Raw genomic sequence first — 23,217 nt, 5'->3', positions numbered from 1 at the left:
CGGGGTTTGAGGGGGTTGCGTGTAAGGCAGGGGGAGGCACGGACTGGAAAGTCTTCTTGCGTGGTCGATAAAGAAGTCTTTAAGCAAGTATTTTCCATACTTAAAAAAAAAAATGCCTAAACCCCAAACTCATTATCTTTTCTGGCTGTTGGGAAGCACGTTTCTTAATGAACACGAAACGTATCTTTGAGAGCACAGACGCTGCATTGATTTCTGCTCACAAATCCTCAGCGAACTCAAACCCCAACAAGTCCCCGGGGATTCACATCCTGGACAAACTCCAGCTTCCAGGACAAAAAAAAGCATTGAAATGTGTAAATTGCTTTTTCACATCATCTGCATTCTTGGTCCGGATTCTACCTGGACCCTCAAATATGTAATGCTATATTTAACCCATTAACAGGCACCTTTATTTCACTCTAGTGGTTTGTATGACTGCATGTACACATGGGCATTCATGGTTAGCAGCTGTGGAACAATTTTTGAAGTCATGGTAAATTTAAGTGTTTACATTTTTCTGGGGCACATGAAACACTCTGTATGCAAAGAACAACAGTGAGAAGCTGCTGATTGGTTTAAGAACCAAATTTTGAAGCATTAAAACATGTTTATATATTGACTTTTCTTCCTGTTTACATAAAATTTTGGGTTAAAACGTACTCAAAATACGACGGTGCACATGTTAATGTAACTTGCTTCATAAATGCAATTAGTATCTTTGAATTTACTTTTGAAGAAGTTTTGTACTGCCTCCAGCCACACGCCGGTCCCCATCAAGGAGAGCCTTGTGTGAATCCCAGCAGTCAGAGCAGGGGTTTCCTGGCAGGACACACCCGTGCACGTCGGAATAATTCAGATAAGCAGAAAGAAAGTATAAGGTTTTACATTAAAAAGACAGGACATGTTTCTCACCTCTGCCATGTGCTGTAAGAGCCATCTGCTTCTCTAGGCTTTTGAAAAGGGAGAGGGACAGGAATGGGTAAGTAAACAGGAGGGGATACAGCACATTAAGTTCTCACCAAGTACAGGACAAAGCTTTTTGTTTGTTTGTTTTTTTTTTTCCTTTTCATATTTTTTTAAATTGATCCTGTAATCTAAATTCTGGTTCGCAAAATGCGTCACATTCATGGTTGTGATTAAGCTTCCCAGTTGATCTCCAGGAAAAGACACTGGGAAAGCTTAGGGTTATTTTTCCAAGCTGCCTTCAAACCCCAAAAAATACATTTGAGTTGCAAATGTTTAGAAAGCAACTGTAAAATTTACATTTAGGGTAATTCATAAAAAAAAATTAAGGCTTTATTTTTTTATATATTATTTAAATCTTAAATCCTCCCATAGCTGACAGAGGTAACAAAGTCTCGGCTGTAGCTCAGCCCCTAGCAGGAGAGACCATGTACATTGGTCTGGTTTTACAGACCACGCTCAGCAGGAGTCCCAGACAGCAGAGAATATGGGACTGAATTTGTGTAACTGAGGAACCATAAATCTTTAGCACCTTAGACTTTCCTGAGAGAAGGTGAGAGAAGAAGAAATTTGTCTCTAGCTGTCAGTGTAAATTTTTCATTAAAATGCTGTAAGGCTTTTTTAAGACCAAAAGTAAACTGCTTGTGCAGCACTTTTAGCAGAGCTGCACAAGAAAATCACAAAATCCTTCCACAGATTGTGGTCCTCCAGCAAATTCAAACCACGCTGCCGCTTTCCTCATTGAAAATAGGATAAGAGCAAATACGCTGACAAGGAAAATACGAGTCTATACAACTTCACATCCAATTTAAACAAAGTTCACATCCATTACAAGCCAGGAAGCATGTTCATATTCAAGAGGAACCTGTTTTCCTATACCTCAGCAGAACATCCTAAGAGATAAATAGAGGTTGGCCTCCTTCAGAGGAGAATGTTCACTCCTGCTCTTCTCTGGGAATCATTCTAGAATAAGAAGTGGTTCCTAAAATATTACCCAAAACAAGGTTTACAAGTTGGAGTGGGCCTAGATATGGACTCAGCCTACCTTGTTTTCAAAGTAAAACTGTGAATACTCCCTAGAGGAGGGACCTCAGGAGATCTCTAGTCCTACCTGCTGCTCAGAGCAGGGACCACTGTGGGATCAGAGCTGGTTTCTCGGAGCTTTATCCAGTTGGGCTTTGAAAACTTTCGAGAGTGGGGACAGCACAACCTCTCTGGACAACCTCCTCCACTGCTGGCCTATGCCAATGGTGGATTGTTGGTTGTTGGAGGGTTATCAGACACCTACAGGAATAAAGGTTAGGAGCTGAACAAGGGTAAGACAGATTGACCCATGGCCTGGTGTAGGAGGAAGGAAACAGGCAATTAGTGATGTGTGCTACTGCTCTTTTATTGATTTCAGGTGTACAATGTCCACTATACTATGAGCATTAATGGAAAAGTACAAGATGGATCAATGGAAATAGATGCTGGAAACAACTTAGAGACATTCAAAACGGGAAGCGGGAGTGAAGAAGCTGTGGAGGTTCATGATTTTCAGATTGTAAGTATCACCACCCTTGTCCTTCATGCAACATGCTCCAGTGCTGGACTCCAAGGACACCCTGCCCTGACTTCTCCACCCTAGCTGGTCTCAGGTTCCAGCCCACAGCTATCCACACAAACATGCTTGCTTTCCCAGTGACACAGGCAGTTTCCTCTAAAACAAAGTCTGTGTGCCTTCTGAGGACAGGCCACAGCAGGTCCCACTCTGGGAAGCACTATGGATTAGGCTGCATCAGATTTGGCTCCATGTAACACTTTGCATTTTTAAACCATTGAACAGAGCTACCACATGTGCACTTGGGGTCTTGATAGAAGAAATGTTCTGGCAGGTTGTGACACATCCCTTGCATGATTTCATAGGATTTGAACTGGAAAAACCATCTTCCCCCCCTCCTCTAGTTTTAGGAGCACAGGGTCAACACAGTAAGCCAAGTACACACCAAGGAGAGACCTCTTTATAGCACTAGACCTGGGCAGCTTGCTCTGCCCTGAGATGAAGGATGGGAGCTGCTCTCCATGGTTTGGCCTGGGTTCAACCCCGGGAGAGAGGATGAAGTCATTTAGCATAGCTTAGGCATCCCTGCACCGAGCACGTGGTGCTGGGCCACTTGGTATGACAGCAAATACATTTGGGTACTCCAGCAGCTTGGCTGTGGCTGCTCAGTACAGAGACTGGACTAACAGATGCTGAAGCTCAGCAGAGCTCAACAGTTTGGATAGAGTGGTTCCCTCCAAGGTGCTAAAGGCTTATCTATAGGATGCTGCAGAAACCTATTTATAGGGCCCAGATCCTGCAATTGATGTGCTCAGGTGTGAAACACTCAACTTCAGAGTCAAGTCCTCTGTAAGTCAAAGCAACACCTAAAATAAAGATTATGGTGCTAAGAAGACTTACCCAGGACTTCTGGAACAGCCACCTTGCCCTTGTTCAACCGGGCAAGGCAAGGAAATTCAGCTCCTTGTCTTCTTAGCGAGTACAAACAAATCCATGCCAGGAGACCCAGGACCCTGACTTTCCCAGCAGCTGTGGTTCAGCCTGTATGAAACTCTCATTAACATCACCATAGCAACATTATTAGCAGCAGAATAAAGAGCACCCACAAGGAGCTCTTCTCATTCTCTTCGCTGTTCCACACCTGCACAAAAGCGCTAGCCCACTGGAGAGAAGCTGAATTCACATTGCTTCCACGTGTGTGGCTGGTAAACTACTGCCTGTCACAAGCAGGTCAGAAATCAGCTTCCACCACCAGCCAGCTAAAGGGACCTCCCAGGGCTGGTGCCCCCTTGTAATTACAGTGAGCCAGGGCCAGGCTCAGTGAGAGCAGAGGGATGCTGCCAGTTGGTTTTTGAGCCAAGAATGCACATAAAGAAGAAAGAAATTGAAGAGATGCGTTTCTGGCAGCCAAGTATTTACATTAGCAGCTTTGGATTGACTGGCATGGCTCAAATGATTGCATGGTTGGTGAAAACTTGGATTTGGCCGTATTAGGATATTTCTCGCACGCTTGGTGCACCACGAATCCTCATTCCCTTGTGCACCCATCCTTGCACAACCATCCCCGCTCTCACTGCTTTAGAATTAGTCATTTTCTTTTCACGGGTGTCTGTCCAGCCGTATAGGACTTGCAGGCACAGCGGACGAGTCTCCAATGCCTCAGCATCGTACATCTCAAGCCGCACTAGATGCCTCAGGCACCCATGATGTCTGTAGGGGGCAGGTGAGAGGGGTCATTATGACACACATATCCCCCTGCCCTGGCAGCTAGAGGCTAGGCAGAAAACCAGCATGCCTCAAATGGCACTAGATAGTTACGTTTAGGTGGTTGAATGGTACTTCTGCAACCATACGAGAAACAGTTTTGCCACCTCCAAGGAGGTATCTAAATTCATAACGTAGAAGAGAGCTCTTTTATGGGTACCCAAAAACCTACAGCAAAACCACAGAAACTACAGACAGGGTTCCTCTGCCAGGTTGTTGGTGCTCGAGGTGCTGGCAGATACAATTCAGGACTTGCAGGAGACCTGGGCAGCCCTCTGGAGATGCTGCAATATCCTTCTCTTGCTTAAAACTAGATATTCATGGTTTAGGCAACTGCCTCGTAGGCCAGATGAAGGAAGCCCAGCACGCAGATTTCTGCACCAAATTCCCCATCACGAACTTCCCCTTGCTGTCACAGCCGCTTTTATGTATATAAATTGGACCAAGCTGTCCCCATATTTTTTGTAGATCTGTGTCATAAGGGTACCGCCCCAGCAGCTAACACAATTTTGAGGCTGCCTACGTTAGGTGCTATTTTACAGTTCAAATCATGTCAACTAATTCCTTAACAGAGCTACTCCCAGTAGCCTACGGCAGGCATGGCAGCACTTACATAAACCACCTCCATCTTTCAGAAATCAAGCAGACTTCTATAGACCCATTTGACCAAAATTGTAAAGCTAAAACGATGAAGGAAGAGTGTTTTATTACATCTGGTTTTAAGTAAGATTTAGCCTTCAGAGTAAAAACTTCAGTGGCAATTTTAGCAGAGCTCAGGTGCTTTTTTGGGGGTGGTGGAGAGCTGGAGGGCTGCTCACAACCCCCGCCTTCTGCTTTTGCAGGGTATAACCGGAATCCGTTTTGCTGAAGGAGAAAAGTGTTACATCAAAGCCCAGCCAAAAGCTCATGTTCCTGAAGTTGATGCTATGACTAAAGCGAGCCTCTCATCTGAGCTGGTAAGGGGTAATTTATTTATACTTTTTAAGAAAACCTTTTTATAAAGAGAGTCTTAAAGCAGTAGTTAAATAAAAATAAAAAGGAGGAGTAACTGGGAAGCTCCTTAGCAGAGAAGGACTTGGGGGTGTTGATGGACAGCCAGCTGAACATGAGCCAGCAGTGTGCCCAGGTGGCCAAGAAGGACAACAGCATCCTGGCCTGTATCAGGAACAGTGTGTCCAGTAGGACCAGGGAAGTGATTTTACCCCTGTACTTGGCACTGGTGAGGCCACATCTCAAGTACCGTGATCAGTTTTGGGCCCCTCATGACAAGAAGGACATTGAGGTGCTGGAGTGTGTCCAGAGAAGGGCAACAAAGATGGTGAAGAGTCTAGAGCATATGTCTAATGAGGAGCAGCTGAGAGAACTGGGGTTCTTTAGCCTAGAGAAAAGGAGGTTGATGGGAGACCTTATTGCTCTCTACACATACTTTAAAGGAGGTTTTAGCAAGGTGGGGGTCAGTCTGTTCAACCAAGTAACAAGTGATAGGACAAGAGGAAATGGCCTCAAGTTGTGCCAAGGGAAGCTTAGATTTGATTTAGGAAGAATTTCTTGACTGAGAGGGTTGCCAGGCATTGGAAGGGGTTGCCCAGGGCAGTGGTGGGGTCCCCACCCCCTGGAGGTATTTAAGAGTTGTGTAGACAGCACTTAGGGACATGGCTTAGTTGAGGACTTGTGAGTGTTAGGTTAGTGATTAAACTCAATGACTGTGAAGGTCTTTTCCAGTCTGGGCAACTCTGTGATTCTGTGTAAGAAAAGCAAGATTGGTGTCAGAAGTGTTCCTGTATGCAGGGGCATCGTGAGAGGCTGCAGATTAGTGAGTGGGAGAAACCAGAGACCAGTTTCTGCTAGATCCATAGGAGACCTCAGCGGCAAGAGCATCTGTCTGAGCACAAGCTGTGCACAAGGCTGGAAGGGAGAGCATGGAAGAAGCAGCTGCTTTAGTCAATGCAAAGAGGGATTGTGGTAGATACCAGGGGACTTCTATCAACACTCTTGTGCAGAAGCAAGGACTCCATCACTCAAGTCCTCTGAAACAGTCAATAAAGGGGGTTGCGCAGTATCTTAAGGGGGCCTACAAGAAAGCTGGTGAGGGGCTTTTTAGGATGTTGGGTAATGATAGGACTAGGGGGAATGGATTAAAGCTAGAGATGGATCAGTTCAGACTGGACATGAGGAATAAGTTCTTGACCATGGTGAGACACTGGCACAGGTTGCCCAGAGAGGTGGTGGAAGCCCCATCCCTGGAAGTTTTTAAGGCCAGGCTGGATGGGGCTCTGAGCAGCCTGATCTAGTGGGGGATGTCCCTGCCCATGGCAGGGGGGTTGGAACTAGAGGATCTTTAAGGTCCCTTCCAACTCTGACAATTCTGTGATTCTGTGATTATTGCAAAAATCCAACTAACTCAGAAGAAATAATAGTTTAAAAATCCCAAAGAATTTGCTTTCTTAGATGGCATCAGACTTCATTTGAGGACATCACCTTAACTAAACTTCATAGAATCTGCATTGTAAGCAACACAAAAGCTGCAGTTCTCAGTCAAAACCTTTCCTTACCTTACATTTGTATAATCCTCATCTCTTTAGGTGTGCAAAACGTGAGTTTCCCAGAGCTCAGATCCCCAAACGCATCGCTCACAGAGGAGTGACTCTGGTGACTTGAGTACATCTGAGCCTGGATGCTGGTGGGAGAGCACAGGAGAGCAACACCTGCTTTCCCCAGGGTTTGCCCTGCTCCTGAGAAAATAAAAGCAGATACAATTAGCTGAGAGAGAGGCACCATTAAGGCTGCAACCTACCTGCAGTGATGCTGCGATTACAGAACACCTCCTTTGAAATGAAGGGGGAAAAAGGTCTCTCTGAATCCAATCAGCAAGACATGAGCAATGTTACAAAGCCCCCTGAAACTGGTGAGATTTTCCCTATGACGGGGAAGATACCTTACCCAAATTCCAGATACCTTGCCTAAATTATTTTAAAGGCAGGCTAGGCTTCCTGACTTCATTAGCTAAACCTAAACTCAGGGCTTCAACTTTTCATGGTTTTCTAAGAATGGAGTCATAGTCCTGAAGACATTATCCTAAAATAGTTCAGAAATTATTTCTAATCTACCTGGGTCCAGTAAACTGATTCCCACATCCTGATTTCTCTGCATCTGCTCAGAAGATGCATCACCTACACACCTGCTGCAAGAAATTGTACGCACCGGGGCCAAAACCGAGCAGCCGACTTAGTGCTACCATTGGAATATTAACCTTTCACTGTTGCTCTGCTTTCCAGGTTAGATGTACGATGGGAATGGCAAAGCAGTATTTATTTTTCTAGAAAAACTCCTGTCTCCAACACCGCATGTATTTAGGAGAAAGAATGCGTATGCCATTTCCTTACAACACATATCATAAGCAACGCTGTCTGTGAAAACGGTTGATTAAAATAACCTTTTGTAGATACCCAAACTCTGCCTGCTCACAAGTCAGGGTCATCTCAAACAGAAACAAAGGATATTTTTATTTCTGAAAACTAGATTCAGATATTTCTGATGCTGATAAAAGCTTAAGTGGGAGAATATAAATAAAGATCACTTCTCGCTAGACAGATTGGATAGCAAACTTAAATGACTTGAGACCTACAAAAGAAATCAATAAACACACTAAAGGAACAACAATGATGGAATAAATTGATCTAGTCAGTTATATAACAAGTTTTGATGACTTTTATGGAAGCAATTTAGAATTTTAACTTTGAAATCATACCGTTTTTCATGATTCAAAAGTTCGTTTTCTTTTAATATTTCACCGTTACCATAAAATACTTAACACATTTTATGTAAAATAATACTTTGAACTAACAACTTTAAAGAATCAATCACTGGCATTTTCCTACATTACTTTGAAGATATGAACCAAAAACCTGCAGGGTACACTTCAAAAAGGCAGGCTCCTTTAACTCGCACTTCAAGCTTTTGGTCAATTGAATTGCTTTTACCAAATGAGACCTTTAATCAGACTGATCACGTTGACTTAGAACTGGAAGCTAGAGCAGGTCTCCAGCTATAATCCTTTCTAAAACTTCTGAGCAAGATTTCCCCCCCTATTGTAAATATAGTTGTATCTTGGGAGTACCTCAAATGAGAACGGGGCACGATAAAAGATTAGGGTCTTGGTGTTAGCTGGCATATTTCATTGGTGCTTTGCTGAACGTGGTAAATCTTCAAAGTTTCTACGCCCTGAAAATCTGGCGCCTTTGGGCTGAAAGATCCCTGACACCTAGTGCTTGTACATGGGGGAAAAGCCTTCCAAGAGAGAGGTGGGTGAAATCTTAGCCCTAGCGAAGCTGACGGTAGTTTTGTCATTCATTTCAGTGGTGGCAACTTTTACTCGGGCTGTGGCTCAGTACTATCAGAAACACAAGGATGCTCAGTATTAGCTGCAGCAGATAATTATACAGTTTGATGCTCAAGAATTAACAGCAAGCAGGCACGTGACTGTTCACTGAGCAGCGAAGGATTTATGCTCTTCTGTTTGCAGGAAGATGAAATCATGCCTGTGAGATTTGACGAAAACTCCCTTATCTGGGTGGCTGCAGATGAGCCTATCAAACATAATGGTTTCCTAAGCCCCAAAATTTTAGAGCTTTGTGGGGATCTTCCTATTTTCTGGCTGCGACCGACATATCCCAAAGGTAACACTTCTTTTATTCGAAAAGTATGTTATTGCTCCTTTCATCTAAACGCCTTCCCTGAATCAGGTTTGCCACCAAGACTTGCACACCTGGGAAATCAGGATCCTTTCATCCCTTGCCCAAAATTCGCAGGCTGGTGCTGAGACTGTGGGTTTGCACTTTGTCCACACTTAGTAGACGTTTTCCATACTTGTATTTCCTCAGATAATTTGTACAGCCCACATAGGTGACTTACTTGGAGATGAAATATACCCAGGGAGATCAGCCTCTTGTGAAAGGACAAGACAGTGGCTTAAACTAGTCCCCAAAATGTTTAGGCAGCTGACACCAGGTAGCAGGAACACTATACCTGGCCAAGAGTTGGGCAGTATCAAGCTCCTGATCTGGGACCACAGCCTGTCCGGTCTCCTACCCTGCTTTTCCAGAGGATTTCAATGGAGTGGAAGGATGAGATGCTTTAGCTAAGCAACTGGTGGACAAAGTTGATGAGGTCCTGGGGGCAGTCCCAGGACAAGTACTCCCATCACCCAGAGCCAAGCTTAGGAAAGGTTTTCAGGAGTCACCAGGGAGATGGCAACTTCTCCAGGTGATTTCCAGGCCTGGGAGGAGAAGGCTTGAAAAGATTTACTCCTCCTTGGTCCAGTCAATATTAGAACACTCAAAGAGGGGGGAAAAAAAACCCCAAACCAAAAAACCCACCACATTTTAGAGCACCTGTGGATCCAAACTGCCAATATTTTCCACTTTTCTCATGAGCTTGCATATCCCATCTGGCAACAAAAGAACAATATCAAAGCTGTCCAGAAGCTGTGTCCACCAGCTTCACCAGCTGCTCTTGGGAACAGGGCACCAGTTTGTCAAAAAAGCACTTAAAAAAAAATAAGATGCGTATGACTGGTCCTGCTTGTGCTGGCAGCTGCTGCTGAGTTAACATCAGTGAGCAGAGGGTGGGTCAAAAAGACTTAACAAATCACTTTATATCCATTTTGCCTTAAGGAGAGGAAGGCAAGGTGAGGAGGAAAGGCAATCTCACACCCCTTTGGACTGACTTTGGCTGCAGATAACAACACAGGACAGCAAGTAACTCCCAAGAGGATGGTCATCAAGTTTGCCACCACACAGATTTGTCTTTCCTTCTGCCTTCCACCCTCCCCCTTTTTTTTTAATATTCAAAAAAATCTATCACTGAAACCTTAGACAATGTGTGGATAAACACAAGGACACACTGCAGATAAGATTCTCCTCTCCTGATTATTTCTTCAGGTAACCAAAGGAGAGAAATGAAGAGAAACAAACGTCAGTCAGAATCAAACTTTGATATAGAAGACCTGGAAGATGCTACTGAAGACGTAAACACCAGGTTGTCCACCATGCAGCTGACTCAAGAGCTTGATCATCAGTCTAATGAAACCAGGCCAATGGGACAAGAAGCCGACCAAACACTTAATCCAGACAACCCATATAATGTAAGTATTTGCACTGTAATTTTCTTTTAGAGCCTGAGACTGTTGCAGACAGGTAATACTGTTAATGAGGGGTTTGTCCGTAAAAAAAAAAAAAATTACCGGTGTAGTCTTCACCTGTTCAGCTTTTCTCTGAATTTAGACTTTTTAAGAAACACCTAAACAGCACAAAAAAACCTCCTCCTTCAGTCCTCTTTTCCCTTATCCCAGTTTTCATTAGGCTTCAGTCTGAAACAAGCACAAGTGCTTGAGGTGGCAAGATTAAGGCAAGTTGATGCCAGGATGCCTCGCAGGTTTCCAGGTCCATACATAAGCAGCACTAGAGAGATCTGACAAGGATCACAAGCTGAAAACACATGAAATCTGGTCTTGATCAGACAGCTGAAGCCCATCATTTACCAACAACGTAAAGAGAGAGTCCAAAAGCTTGAAACTTACCTTGTCCTCACAAAGAAATTACTATCAGAAGTGACTACTACAGATGAAAGCAGTAGTAGTGTCTAGTTGCAAAGAGATTAGGGTCAGGCCAAATAAATGCGTTTTCTCAGCCTCTTCTCTGTTGGGGTCGACAGCCCGACAGTCTCACGAGCAATTCAGAGAGGACGGCCTGTTCAGAGACAGCAACAGTGGGTGGAGGATGACTTGCAGAACTTGTGCCAGTTCTCTGAGACAAAGCAGCCCATGGAAAGAGCCCAGGAGCTGCCCCGCTGTGTCCCAACACCTTGTGCCATGCCACAGGAAATCTGAGTGTACAGGAGGCACCTTCCAGTCTGCTGCACCAGCGCCAGACAATTTACATCCACCATTTGGTACAGCAGGAGTAAGTCATTTTAATACAACACTGTCACAAAATAAATGCCTTCTGCTTTGGAAGTAAGTCCCAGCCTTGACTTGACATTTATGCAACAGCAGGAGATCATTATGCTGTGACAGCATTCTGCTGAGTTGACATCCCTTAATTAAACTTAAATTAATCACTCCAAATAAAGTGGATCCAAACCGACTCTCTCACGAGGTCAGTAAAGCAGCAGCGGCACTGGAATGTAACTTCTCCTCACAGCTCCTAACGTGACCAGGCCCATGGCATCAGAGCTGCCGCAGAACAACAGCCACAGGTCCATTCCTCCAGCTAGAGGGGCCCTGGGGCCACATGGAGAATGTCAGATGCCTATATCCAAGCTTTCTTTAGAGACTGATTCATTTCATTCAAAAGGGACATTAATTATACTGTATGTCTTCCCTGTAGAATGACAGAAATCCTCCCTAGACCTATTTCTCTTCACCCACTATGAGTGGAGTCTGGATGATGAGCTCAGGTGTAGGAAGTTCACGCTGCAGGTATCTGAATTGATGAATCCTGCCCAAGGAAACGACACCCTCCCTGATCCCGGGGCTGGGGGTGGTGGGGGCTCAGACAACACTGAGCCGTCACTAGCATCCCGTACTAACCCAGACAGGAGATGACACCTTTCTGTGCCTCACCTTTCTGATGTATTGCTAGTTTTCTGAATGAAAAAGGCTCAGGTAAAAAGCTTGTTATTCCAACATTTGCTCTTTGCTGCTGCTTTTCTTGAAATAACACTACTGGGAAAAGAACAAGAAAAATACCTAGATTACTTTTTTCCTAGAAGGGAAGAAAGGAATTTTGAAGGGTGAGGGCAGTAGCAAGAGCCTCCTTTTACATATTTTGTGCACGCCTTGCTCCATGTATCTCCTCACTGGCAGGTACAGAACAGGCAGAACTCTCACTGTTCACAATGCACCTAAGTGTGGCAAAGGGGGAAGAAAAAGAATAGGTGTAAAGACAAGGGAGAAATATTCAGAAAACTGCAGGCTAATCAATAGCTTACTGAGTAGTTTCCCCGGAATGCTGTAAAAGGCATTAAAACACAGAATTAAAACCCAGCATACAGTTTAGATGTTATCTACATAAAAGACCCTGGTAACTGTTGTGAAACCTTTTCCATCACCAATACTTCAGACCTGGGAGTTTACTGCTGCTGGATCTTCTGCAAGGACTGTAGAAGAATAATAACAGAGTTAGAGCTCCCTGTTGCTTCCTTCCATTTTACATGGGTGACCGCACCAATTTTATGCTTCAACCAAACAGAGCATGACAAAAGAAAAAAAATATAATAAAGATGCACAGGTCAGTTAGCGCAGGTCTGTTAACTTCATCAGGACCAAAATGTCAAGTTTTTACTTTTTCTGGGGTTAACAGGAGCATCGGTGTATTCTATATTCTCTGAGATAAAGAGCACCGGGATGACATTTAATATTTTACATTCCAGCAGCTGGAAGGCGAAGGGATGACTTTTGACCCCATGCTGGATCACCTAGGCGTGTGCTGCATCGAATGCAGACGGAGCTACACGCAGTGCCAGAGAATTTGCGAGCCTCTCATGGGCTACTACCCGTGGCCTTACAACTACCAGGGCTGCCGTACCGCCTGCCGAATCATCATGCCCTGCAGCTGGTGGGTGGCTCGTATCATGGGCGTCGTGTGAGGAAAAAAAGCAATCAGAGCCTTGACAAAATAAGCAGGAACACAGTGCCGACAAACTGGTAAAAGACTACAGCCACAGCAGCAGTACCTATCCCGGCTTTTTAAAAAAAAAAAAAAAAATCAAAGCGTGTTGTTACTGCACCAAAGGCAAGGTCAGGTATTCTAACTGTAAATAAACATCTTAAGCTACTACTCCACTAGCTTTACAAATGACAAGAGTATGTGAACACTTACTGAATTCAAAAGCTAAGACATCCTCAAAAAAGACAGTATTAAACTCTGCTCACAAACTGGTTTAGCAGTCCAGAAAGCTTGCTCATCAATCCCAATTCAGCCTTTCGTAACCAAACCCTCTCCTTCCGAGCTACATGTGAGAATTTACATCCAATTAGGCGACTAGCCCAACTTGTACACTCGGGAGTACCTTTCATCCATGTAGCTTGCTTAAATAAATCACAAGTTAAGTTGCTCCCCGCTGCTATTCATACCGAGTTGCCAGGTCATGAATGGTTATAAACCCATTACAGCATACCTTTCCCACAAAGCTGCTCCGGGGGATGCGGGAAAGCGCACATTGTGTTAAATCGGAAACAAACGGCAGGAAAGGCGGCTGCGGAAGGGATCGCGCGCAGCCCGTGGAATCAAAACCCTTCGCGCACCCCGACATCAAAGAAGCGCCGGCATCGAGAATCTTGTATCCACGATACCGCCGTAGTGTCTAACAAGTATCTGCTCACTAGCTACTACGGCAAAAGTATTTACATGCAGTTGCAGACCAAGGAGTCTCAAGGCCCTTCAGAATCTACACCAGGCACTCTTTATAAATCCTTGAACTAGACACTTCTGACACAAGATTACAACCCCTCTTTATTCCACATGGATAGCGGCCATTCATGCTAGTAGCTCCTTTGGCTTCACTGAAGCTAACCCCTCCGCTCCCGCAAGAGAAACTGCTTACCAGTAAGGAAAATAAAAAAGTAAAGAGGAGTGGGGGGAAAAAAAAAAGGGTTTCTAACCACACCTTTTTTGCTTAGGCAAACTGCAATTATTGGGATTGATCCTATTACATATTAAATCTCTGAGGAAGAGACTAAGCTGAAACACTCACAAAAAATAGGATGACTTAGGATTCCTAGCTTTGAAAAACAAAGCTAGAGGTATTACACTGCCTTCATCCATATTACGCATCTTGAACCTTACCATCGAGTTTATGGAGCCATCTGCATGGACTTTATAAACAGAATGGTCCAATTTTTCTTCAAGTTCACTTTCTGGGGTATTCATTTTTGTGTCCAAACAGCTCTTAAGATGTTGCAAGCCTAGTAATGTTATTAACACTGCGTGACATACAGAAAAGAGGAATTAGTTTGACATAATCGTGGCTTAAAGAAAATAAAGACAACCTCATGTGGAATGCTAAACTGCATATCTAAAAAGCAAAGTGTTAAATGAGAATAAGATGAGAACAGAATTCAGTATTTTGTTCTATTGTAGCTTTTTTAAATGTAAGCTTCACCTTCCCTTAATCTGAGGAACAGACTCGCTTTGAAATATTTAAATTTAAAACTTCTTAAAGTGGGATTTCAAGGCCTGTTACATTTGAGTTTCTGCTCTTTAAAATGAAAATGACCTTGATTATTATGTTGTTTTAGAAGTACGTCATTCATATGAGTAGAAGTTGGTTTTCCTTTTTTTTTTTTTTACTGCAGATTAAATAAATACATTAAAAATGGCAATTACTTTCTGTGCTTTTTTCAGTGTAGAAAGTGTAACTGTATCTTTATATATATATATATATAAGTTCAAGAACTGTAGGGCGAAGGAAACATGGGGATCAGCAAGTGAAACATTGAAGGCAAAGAGAAGGAAATGTGACTCTTGCGTCTAAGGTCATCTTGAGGCAATCCATGACCCGCTTCTCCCTGTCCCTCCCCAATAAAAAAACCCACAAACCATTTCCCTTCTGAAGACAAAAGAAAAACCTACCTTGTAGGCAATTTCTGTGCCTAAATGTTCTTAACAAAATTCACTCTTTCTAAACAAAAGGCTTCTATCAGTTTTTTTTCTATTGGCATTTTAAGAAGTAAAAAAGGATCCCACTCATGGATGGGATAAACTGTCATGTACAGCACGTACCCTTTGAGAACCCTTCTGCAACACACCGTGCCAAGAAAGCCCTGGTGATGGTTAAGAGAAGCAGATAAACTGCTTATCACCTGGTCTGTGACTGGCACAATTGCCAGAACTACACTGCTGCCCAAATACAACAGAGGGCATTATGTGGCCATTTCCAAAGGATACACAAAACATTTTCAAATGAACCTTACTTGGCAGAGGAACCTAATGAGGTTCAACAAGGTTCCAGAGGGCACGGCCTCAAACTGCATCAGGGGAGGTTTAGGTTGGGTCTCAGGAAGCACTTCCTCATGGAGAGGGTGCTCAGGCACTGGGATGCACTGCCCAGGGAAGTGGTGGGAGTCACCATCCCTGGAGGTGTTTAAGGAGAGGCTGGATGTGGCACTTAGTGCCATGGTCTGGCCGATGTGATGGTGTTGGGTCATAGGCTGGACTTGATGATCTCAGAGGTCTTTTCCAGCCTCAACAATTCTGTGATTCTGTGATTCTATGAACAAGGGCAAATGTAGGGTCCTGCAGCTGGGGAGGAACAGCCCCACGCACCAGTAGAGGTTAGAGGTAGACGTTCTAGAAAGCAGCCCTGAGAAAGATCTTGAAGTCCTGGTAGACAGCAAGCTACCGATGAGCCAGCTGTGTGCCCTTGTTGCCAAGGCCAATGGTATCCTGGGGTGCATTAAGAAGAGTGTGTCAAGCAGGTTGAGGGAGGTCATCCTCCCCCTCTATTCTGCCCTGGTGAGTCCAGGTTTGAAATACTGTGCCCAGTTCTAGGCTCCCCAGGTCAAGAGAGGCAGGGAACTGCTGCAGAGAGTCCAGTGGAGGGCAGCAAAGATGACTAGGGGACTGGAACATCTCTCTTAACAAGAAAAGGCTGAGAGAGCTGGGACTCCTTAGCCTGAAAAAGGCTCACAGAAGACCTTGTCAATGTCTATAAATATCTAAAGGGTGGGTGTAGGGAGGATGGAGCCAGACTCCTTTCCATAGTGTCAAGTGACGGGACAAGGGGCAATGGGCACAAGATGGAACACAGGAAATTTTATCTAAATATGAGGAAGAACTTTGTTACTGTGAGGGTGACAGAGCACTGGGACAGGCTGCCCAGGGAGGTTGTGGAGTCTCTGTCTTTGGAGACTTTCCAAAACCCACCTGGACATGTTTCTGTGTGATGTGCTCTAGGTGATCCTGCTTCAGCAGGGGAGTTGGACTAGATGATCTCTAGGGGTCTCTTCCAACTCTGACAATTCCATGATTCTCTGATTTATGCATATTTATAACATTTACCTATATATTGTATTCGAAGATTAAAAAAAAAAAATCTCTTGCTGCGGCAAGGTTGGAAAATCTCATTTAAGCGCGACATCTAATTTTTGAAGGAAATGTTCTGAGGCAACACAGGAATGACAATAAAACCAATGACCCAATGGTATGAAAAGATAGAACAATATTCCCTGCAGTGGTGGTTCAGACCACAGCTCTTAACTATCCACAGTGGTCCCGTTCACTACTGCGCAACACTTATCACCAATGTGAAGACAAGTTTTCCACTGCCCCCACAAAAATAAAGCTTGGCACACTAACAAAGTTATGATGTGTCTGCATCTGGGGGATGGGAATGGAAGATGTTCCTTACTGGAAGAAACCAGTTGAAAACCTTCCTTTGGCCAAAGTTTAGTGGAAGAGGAAAGAAAGAGGGATGAACTTGTCACAGACGGTGTTTCCCACCAATGGTGGGTGGATGTTAAGTCAAAGCACTGCAATTCTATTGTCCTTAAAACTTCATTACCCGTGTAATTGTGTAGCAGGTCAGATTAAAGCAGAGAAAGGGGATAAATTCAGGTTGGAGGAAAAGAGATGGAAAACAAGCAACATAGCCACAGGGTTAAAAAAACTGAAAGTCAGTGATGGGAAGGCAGGAGTCATCTCTTTTCTGCACTATCAGCCCTCTTCCTCCCTATTTACAAGCAATGAACCTGAGTTTCCCCTCTTTGTCCTTTTCGATCTGGGAATCATCCTCCACTTTTATCTGTATCTACACTGAGAAAGTAAAAAGCTGGGAGGTGTGGAAGTGGGGGAGGATCTGTCTTCTGCCTCCCATGTAACACTTCAGCCCTACTGAAACACTAAACGGATTCCAAGAAAGCGTCAGTGAAGAACAGACAAACCCCTTGTCCCATGCAGTGACAAAAACTCAAACAAAACAAACCAACCAAAAAAAGGCACGGAGAAGCATAAAACGGGAGCTGGCAAAGAACAGACTGTTGATTGACACATCAGAGTGGATCGCATCTCTGAACCAGGAGCACCACCGTCTTCTGCTTCTGAGAGGCTGAACTCATCTTTTACAAGCGCTGCGTGTCTACTGAAGATGATAGAGGCAGCCTGAAGATACAGCAGTCGGGCATCTTCCATGACCCACAGAACAGCAGCAGAGTAACCCCATCTGCAGCGTTAAACGGGAAAGCTCCTGTTACCTCTTGCTGTCCCGTTCCTGTATTTGCAGCAGGACTACAAATCAGAGCACTGGGGTGAAACTGCCTGGGTCCTCTGCACAGTATGATCCACAGGTGACCAAAAGGCTTGGGAAAACAAACAGACAAAAAAACCCAAACAAACAAAAAAAATCCACTCAAGAGAAGTCTGAACACAAAAGATCATCCACACTGTCCGTGCAGGCACTTCTCTGCCCCCAGCCAACTCGTTGCCAGTGCTGCAACAAATTCCACTCACGCCCTGTAGTCCCGAAGAAAATTCCTTTTGTCACTGGTACACCTTCACCTCCTCTATTGAACTTTCAAGCTTCCGGCTGTTTTAATCTTGACTGAGGGCTTCTGGAACCTTCTGCAAGTGTTTTGTCAAGAACAAAGCATACAGCCTTCAAAAAGTTCACCAAGTGCCTTCCCCCCAAGTTTACATGGAAATTTTGCCTACTGCTTTAATCCAGCACCCTCTTTACCAGAAAAAAAAAAAAAAGACAACACACCCCACCTCCCACAATCCCCATCCCCGGTAAAGTAAGAAGAGCTGCCATTATTGGGTTCCCCTAAACTTTAAGGTGGAACAAACACAGATTATCTGTCTGTGCTCAGAAATGAGCTGGAATTATGTTTAAACCTGCAAACTTGACTTACAGGATTGAGATGGACAGGGAGGTCTACCACTTGATTGCTACAAGTTTTAGCCTGAAGCTAAAGCATTCTATTTGCATTACATGTGCCTCAAGAGTACATAAGCAGCAATGCATTTTATTCTACTTTTTGCCTTAAGCTAAGCGAATTGAATCCCAGAGCAGTGAAACAGTACCCACTTAACACAGGAATACACTGTGCTTATCTGACGAGATATTCCCATGGCTTTCCTCTAAGTGAAAGTAGACAGAGGAACCCCTACTCTGTTCTCTTCAAGTCAGTAAGAACAACCCGATTGGCAGAAAACATCCTCAAATTACTTTTTCATTTCTATTTAAGAGATTTTTATCTAAGCTTTTCCCACAGTAAGTCTTTGCTAAGCGCTGTTAAGTGCTCTGAATGACATTTATAAAGCAAGGCTGGCCAGGAGACAAGAACCCAATTTTGTGACAAAGTGAAGCGCTTCGACATTTGTCTTCCTTTTACATTAGAAAGGAAGAAATGCCTTTCAGAGCATAAATAAAGAGCAGCAAAGCACTTATCCAGGTGGATTGAGTTCAAATCGCTGTTCCAGATCAAGTCAGCTTTCAATGTTAGCACCCCATATGGATGGCAAATGCTCTAGATATGGAGCAACTAGCTACTCAGAATTCTCGAAAGGGCAAGAAATTCCCCACTGAAGCTGAAATACGGCACAAGTACACCCTTTGAGAAACTCTTTCCAGAAGCAGACATTGCTCAGTAACAGTCTAGAGGCGAGGCATACACAAAACCCTTCCTAAATTCAATCCGTCTCCCTTTGTTGTATTCGAAGACCAGGATAACATTCAGTTCTGAAGGTCATCACATCTGAGTTTTGGAAAACATGAATCCATTCTGAAGCTACAAGTGATTCAAAAGGCAATTCCTGCCCAGAGCTTGCACTACAGGATAATCATGACCTGAGAGAGTCAAGAAACTGCAGTGATGTCAAGACTGCAATCATTGTCTACAGCTGTCCAGCATGGACATCTGAAGTTCACAGCTATGGCATCCACCCGAAAACAAGTTTTTAAGATTTGTGAGATATTTAAAGTCTACCTAGTGCAAAGGCACGGTACCAATAGTAGGAAAAAACCCACTGCGCTTTCCCTGCATCACTGCAAAACCTAAATTCCTAGTCCTCAGGAGGAACAAAATGCATTCCTCCTTCTTCCTCCTTAGTTTTCAAGCATCTTTTACCTATGTTTATTACTGTAATAGCTTCACTAGTCTTATTAGAATACCTGTTTTAATAGTTCTATATTTTATGAAGCTCATCCAGTTCTCACTGTAGTAAAATATCAAATACAAAGAAAACTCACAGAACAATCTGGAGAAACCTACAGAAGAATGAATGCAAGAAAAAGTGGCAAACTCAAAGCAGCATCTGACAGTCAGCAAGAAATGAAGCAGCTTTCAAGGGGCGGCCAGTATTTGCAATTTGTGGTGTTTTCTAGAATGCCAGAACGTTTAGTTATCTCCAAATTCCCAATTTCAGGCAATTGCAGTAGATCCTTCTTTTTGAATACAGAAGGCAGACAGAGGATCCACCTCTCTGTAGAAATTTCCAACCTCCAACCGACTTTGTCCCTGCCATCACATACGACTGCAGTTATGACCCAGGTGGAAGGACTCCAAAAGCAGAAATTTTGGGTCTGCATCAAGAACAGCAATCTCCTCCTCTTCACTGAATGAACGTTTCGCTCCTATATGCACCAGTTCTTTCTTTTTTTAAAGCAGCATATTCACATCCTTATCAATATGCCTTAAGTGATTCCCGCATCGAAAACCAAAATGACTAAAAATGAAATGAAGCAGCTTCCGTATAGAAAAAGTTATATTTACAGTTTTATTTAGCAGAGTTAAAGAGCAAACAATTTTAACACTGGTGTTGAAAAGTGTTTTTACTCAAAGTTGCCAAGATCTAATAAGGTATTTATTGAACAGAAATACCGGGCATAAGGCAATAATCCTGACCAGCAATTAGAGAAAACCCTATCCCCGAAGAGCAGAGCTGATAAAGGTGGTAGAAAATTTAGACCGATGGACTCAATTTCCAAAAATCTCACAGGGGTGACGAAAACAGGGTTCCAATCTTGAGTATATCTTTAACATCTGCGGATGAAGGGATTTCTAAAGCACGCAAAATGTAAAGACAATTCCTGTTTCCAAGGGAACATTCAGTGCTTTTGAATCCAAGAACGCTATGTCCATACACAATGGTCAGTACATGACTATGGCAACACAGAGATGGTAAAAGATTAAAAACGTGATTAGAATTTTTTCCATTCCATGTCATCAGGAGGATTTACTTCTACCTTCCTTTTGCCAACATCAGACCAGTTGGTGCTCAGAACTGTGCCTCCAGACTCCATCTGCAAGATGAGAGAAAGCTCATTTAGTTTGCTAGAGGAATTCTAGTAGTATAAAAGTCAAATTTCTTAGAGCAGATTAAGAAATTCTGAAGAAACATGAAGAACTCGAGCTTCATGCAGTAGCAATTACACCGGAATTCTGTGTACGTACAAAATGAAATATGACAAAGCCATCATTTCATAAACCTCAGTCCAACGGTACTTCTAAGACTACTGTGCACAATGAGATGTTACTTCATTAACAAGAAGCTTTTGATGGCTCTGCCATGTTCTTGCCTACAAGGACTACAAATAAAAGGAATTAGACACAAACAATTTGAAAGAATTTGATCTTTTCACCCATGGCAAGTCTTCAAGCTCTCCACAAGCCAAAAACTGTATTTCAAAGGTAACACCGATTGAAACAAAGAGACCAGTGACAAAGCACAACCTTGGATTTCAGTCACATGCATGAGTGTACAACGTCACAGCTTTCAGCGAGATCTGTCACACCAATATCTCCAACCAAACTGTGGCCATCCATTACAGGCCCAAGGTTTTGGGAGCTGGAGGCTTGCTGATTTATGCAAACTTTAGTAAATTGTGTCAGCATGCAGAAGTTATGTATTTCTTCAGAGAAAAAGAATGAAGACTTACAAATGATTTGTTCATGGCACGTTTGACTTCATCTGTACCATCTGAATAAATTTGCTGGAAGAGTTTATTTAAAGCAGCATCTCCTTCTAACTTCTCATTCTTCTCCTCTTCTTTGATTTCAACTACCAGTTTGTCCCAGTTCCTCGTATAGTGAGAGGATGATGGATATAAGTGCTGTGTATCTGAAAATAGGTGGTGTTTGTTAACTAAGCATTTTCTCACGACTTTTAGAGCAGCAGAGAACACAGACACATACGTGTATCTGATGAATCAGAGATTATAATGGAACATAAATTTGAAAATGCAAATGGATTCCTCCTTACCGATATAAGCATTGCAGTAACAAAAATAAAGGAAACTAAGAAATTCTAGAGACTACATTCAGCAGCTGCAAGAAGTTTACTTTTAAGTAAACAGAGTTACACAATTTTGTAGCCAACAACAACAACAAAATGCTGGACAACTGCAACATAGATAATTAAAGTCAAAACGAGGCAGGAGATACCAGCTGACAGTAAGAAAATAATAATAATAAAAAAGAAACAGCAGCCTAGAGCCACAAGAAAATTTGCGCAAAATTTCAAACAGCATTTGAAATCAATAAATGAGGAAATTGTCTCAGAGATGTATTGTTAATCTGTCTTGAAAAACTGCACAAGCATTACTCTCCAAGAGAGATGGAATGTTTCAGTAAATAATACTTGATTATACAAAGCAACAACAGAGGCACAACATTACACAGAACTGTAAAACAGTGACCAAACCAGAGAGCCAAACAGATAAGCCCAGAGGAATTAATGACAAGCTTTAACAACCCACCAGATTAATATCTAAGTTATAGTAATGGCCTGCAGACCTTTTCTGTCAATTCTAGGCAGTAAAACCAAGACCACTAGGCTTTTCCTTGTAAATATGAAGCTGTGACTTTATTAACGATATTTAACACAAAAATACTATCACTAACTGCAAGTAACTTAATACAAAGAAAACACTTAACACTTAAATAGTTCAGAGAACAAACCTGGTGTAAATTGCTTTAACTTTGGAGAATCTCCCTGGCCCTCCAGCTTCTCCCATCTGACGGCCTCTGGCTTCTTCATTTTTATCTCAACCTACAAAACACAATACAAAGGACAACTGAAGCCAGATGGCAAACAGTACTGCCAAATAGTTTCAAAGTAGTTTGATCCTGTAGCAGTAAGAAAATTAACAGATTTGGTTTTAGAAACACAGTCTCTAATACGAAGACAGCATTTCATCAGAATTTACCTACCTGGCAAGATGAAGTTATGCGAGTTCAGGTTACATGTCAATCATGCTCTTACGTGGCTGCACAGCTCTTGTGTGAGACCTTTACCCATTTGTTTAGTATCACTTTGCTTTCTTTTGCTTACTGTTCTCTCGATTCTTTGTGTAAATTATGGTATCCCAAACGAAACGATCAGTCTCAATGTCTCTACGCTGCCAGGCACCAAGGTATTATCTTTCCAGTGTCCCTTTCTTACCAGTCAGCTCTAATAATTGGAAGAACTACAAAATCTAACTTTATCTAGGTTTACATTTCTTCCACCAAAAAAAAAAATATTCATATTTGATGTGTAGTACACAAACCAGAGAAACTCCCTGGGACTATGCAGATCTTCCCACTGGAGAAATTCAGAAGCTGTATTCATTTGGTTCAATGAACAAACACTGCCATGGAGAAAACTGTCTAGTATTCGTTGACAAAACTGGCAATTAAAAATGAATATGGTTGCAATTATCATAGGAGAAACAAAATTAAGTGAAGTATGTCGTGCCCTATTCGCAACTACACATAATCCCTTTAGACAACCACACTGAAATGTTTTCTCATAATTAACCTTCTCCTTTGGTTACAGGGTTACGAAGTTGCAAAAACAACAACATCTGCAAACCAAGGATTGTCTAACGCCACTCCAAACGACAAACTCACTCCAGAAAATGTCACAGGGTTCACCCGATGCTATTAGTTAACTGCAATCAATGCTTGCTGA

At 43.0% G+C, this 23,217-nt stretch overlaps 2 protein-coding genes across 2 annotated transcripts; one reads left to right on the top strand and one right to left on the bottom strand.

Annotated features, from left to right (window-relative positions):
* Positions 1 to 2,365: 2,365 nt before the first annotated feature.
* On the top strand, positions 2,366 to 12,913 carry LECT1 (leukocyte cell derived chemotaxin 1; the record flags this gene model as incomplete). Its single annotated transcript, XM_009875999.1, has 5 exons — positions 2,366 to 2,506; positions 5,110 to 5,223; positions 8,790 to 8,943; positions 10,207 to 10,409; positions 12,698 to 12,913. Coding segments are annotated over 5 exons (828 nt in total), but the record flags the coding sequence as incomplete, so codon positions are not given.
* A 7,109-nt stretch (positions 12,914 to 20,022) lies between these two features.
* Positions 20,023 to 22,325, bottom strand: LOC104278885 (suppressor of G2 allele of SKP1 homolog). The gene is made up of 3 exons (XM_009875998.1): positions 22,224 to 22,325; positions 21,203 to 21,384; positions 20,023 to 20,566 (listed from the first exon to the last, which is right to left on the bottom strand). The coding sequence occupies exons 1-3, from the start codon at positions 22,300 to 22,302 to the stop codon at positions 20,465 to 20,467; spliced, it is 363 nt and encodes a 120-aa protein (XP_009874300.1). The 5' UTR covers positions 22,303 to 22,325; the 3' UTR covers positions 20,023 to 20,464.
* Positions 22,326 to 23,217: the final 892 nt, after the last annotated feature.

The sequence above is a fragment of the Apaloderma vittatum genome, unplaced genomic scaffold (assembly GCF_000703405.1).
Source record: "Apaloderma vittatum isolate BGI_N311 unplaced genomic scaffold, ASM70340v1 scaffold15209, whole genome shotgun sequence".
NCBI classification, from domain to species: Eukaryota; Metazoa; Chordata; class Aves; order Trogoniformes; family Trogonidae; genus Apaloderma; species Apaloderma vittatum.
This window is presented reverse-complemented; position numbering and strand designations above follow the sequence as displayed.

Excerpts from the sequence above, each read along its gene's own strand:
- LOC104278885 (XM_009875998.1), bottom strand. The coding sequence starts at position 22,302 with ATGAAGAAGCCAGAGGCCGTCAGATGGGAGAAGCTGGAGGGCCAGGGA. Across the intron at positions 21,385-22,223 it reads GTTAAAGCAATTTACACCAG|ATACACAGCACTTATATCCA; the intron begins GTTTGTTCTCTG and ends ACCTATTTTCAG. Across the intron at positions 20,567-21,202 it reads GTGCCATGAACAAATCATTT|ATGGAGTCTGGAGGCACAGT; the intron begins GTAAGTCTTCAT and ends CTCATCTTGCAG.